At 47.5% G+C, this 1,466-nt stretch overlaps 1 protein-coding gene across 1 annotated transcript in view; it reads left to right on the top strand.

The window, feature by feature from the left end:
- Window positions 1–711: 711 nt before the first annotated feature.
- Window positions 712–1,466, top strand: part of TSTD3 (thiosulfate sulfurtransferase like domain containing 3) — a 9,126-nt gene continuing 8,371 nt past the window's right edge. The window contains exon 1 of the mRNA XM_007942275.1: window positions 712–784. Within this exon, the coding sequence (XP_007940466.1) occupies window positions 712–784 (73 nt within the window). The remainder of the gene's footprint in view (window positions 785–1,466) is intronic.

The raw sequence follows: 1,466 nt of genomic DNA on the forward strand, positions 1-1,466 counted from the left end.
AGCCTGATGGAACTACTGAGACTATGGCCTCTACTTGCCCTTCAGGTCTGGAATTGAACCCTGTGGCATCCAGCCACACAAAATGAGCTGTAACATTTACATTAGGTAAATGGACTCCTTGGAGAGAACAATCATGGGAGAATAGAATGGCTGTGTATGCACAGAGAGACAGCTGGGGCAGCTGGAGTGCATGGGAGAGAAGGACACAGGAAAGAGGTAACCACAGGGAGGAATTGGGAGGGGAGCTGTTGCATTGTGGGAAATTGCAGTCAACGTCATGAGACAGTGTACGTGAGCTACTATATGGAAAGTGATTTTGGTCTGTAAACTTTCACCCGAATCACAATAAAAATTAAAAAAAAAAAGAGACTAAGTAGTTTAAACTAGCTTTAAATTAATACAATGTATAAAAATCTTGTTACAAAGAAAGTTGGGAAAAATACTTTCAACTATCATTAAATATCAAATTTAGTATGTTTTCTACTTTTAAACTTCTCTTAAAAAAAAGTAATTAAAATTAAATTAAAAAAAGAAAAAGCATAACCCTTGGTTTCCTTCCAAACTACTTTAAATTTTAAAGCAAAAGGTTTCCGGGCATGATTGCGCTTTATGGCACTACCCGATCTGGCCGGCGCTTAACTGGAGGGCGCTTGAGAGCCCGACGCGGTGCGCGGGAAGGCCGGACAAGGAGGAAGTGTTTAGAGCGCAGCTATGGTGCAGCTTGGGCTGCTACTCTGGAGCGTGCGCAGGGCTGTTCTCGGGTCCGCGGAGGCTGCACTCTGGGGTGAGCTCGACCGTCCTTGGGAAACGCAAGCGCATCTAACGTCGGTCCCCAGAGAAAGGGTGGGGTTGGTCGGTGTGCTTGCTTTTTTGGATTTCCAGTAAAATGTCAGTGTCGTTTAGTCTTGACACCTGGGGATGTAGCACCCACTTGCAGTTATTCCTTCAGATACTGGGCTACTGGGGCCTCGGGTTGCTCTGTGGGGAACGCTGGGAGAGGGGTAAGCATTGCTCTGGTGAACTCGTGCTTGGCTGAGCAATGAAGGTCAACGCTGGGTTCAGAGCAGCGAGCAAGCTGGCCAGACCCTGGCCAGAGAGTCGTAATGGCGAACTCAGCCTTGAGAATTTCACGTCTCCCACTAGAGAGCAGTGCTCATCTCTTGACTAAACAGCCACCTAAAATCGTGAGCTTATTAGAGCTGTAAAGTACCACCCCTAATTTTACAGACGAGAAACGGAAGCCAGAGATGTGAAGGTGGTTAGTGAGGGTGTTAAATGTAAACTCAGAACTTCTGGCCCCCAGTCCCTTTTCTTTGCTTTACCTGCTGCCTCTCTCCTTCAGCAGCCCCTTTTATTTGTGGAGCTACAGAGCTGGGGTTCAAACCCACCAGCCACTCCTCGGAAGGAAGGTTGGGCAATCCTACTTCCGTAGTGATACTGCCTCGGAAACCCAAGGAGGGGTCGCT

This window comes from Orycteropus afer, unplaced genomic scaffold (assembly GCF_000298275.1).
Source record: "Orycteropus afer afer isolate SDZICR_OR568_19922 unplaced genomic scaffold, OryAfe1.0 scaffold00087, whole genome shotgun sequence".
Taxonomy (NCBI): Eukaryota; Metazoa; Chordata; class Mammalia; order Tubulidentata; family Orycteropodidae; genus Orycteropus; species Orycteropus afer.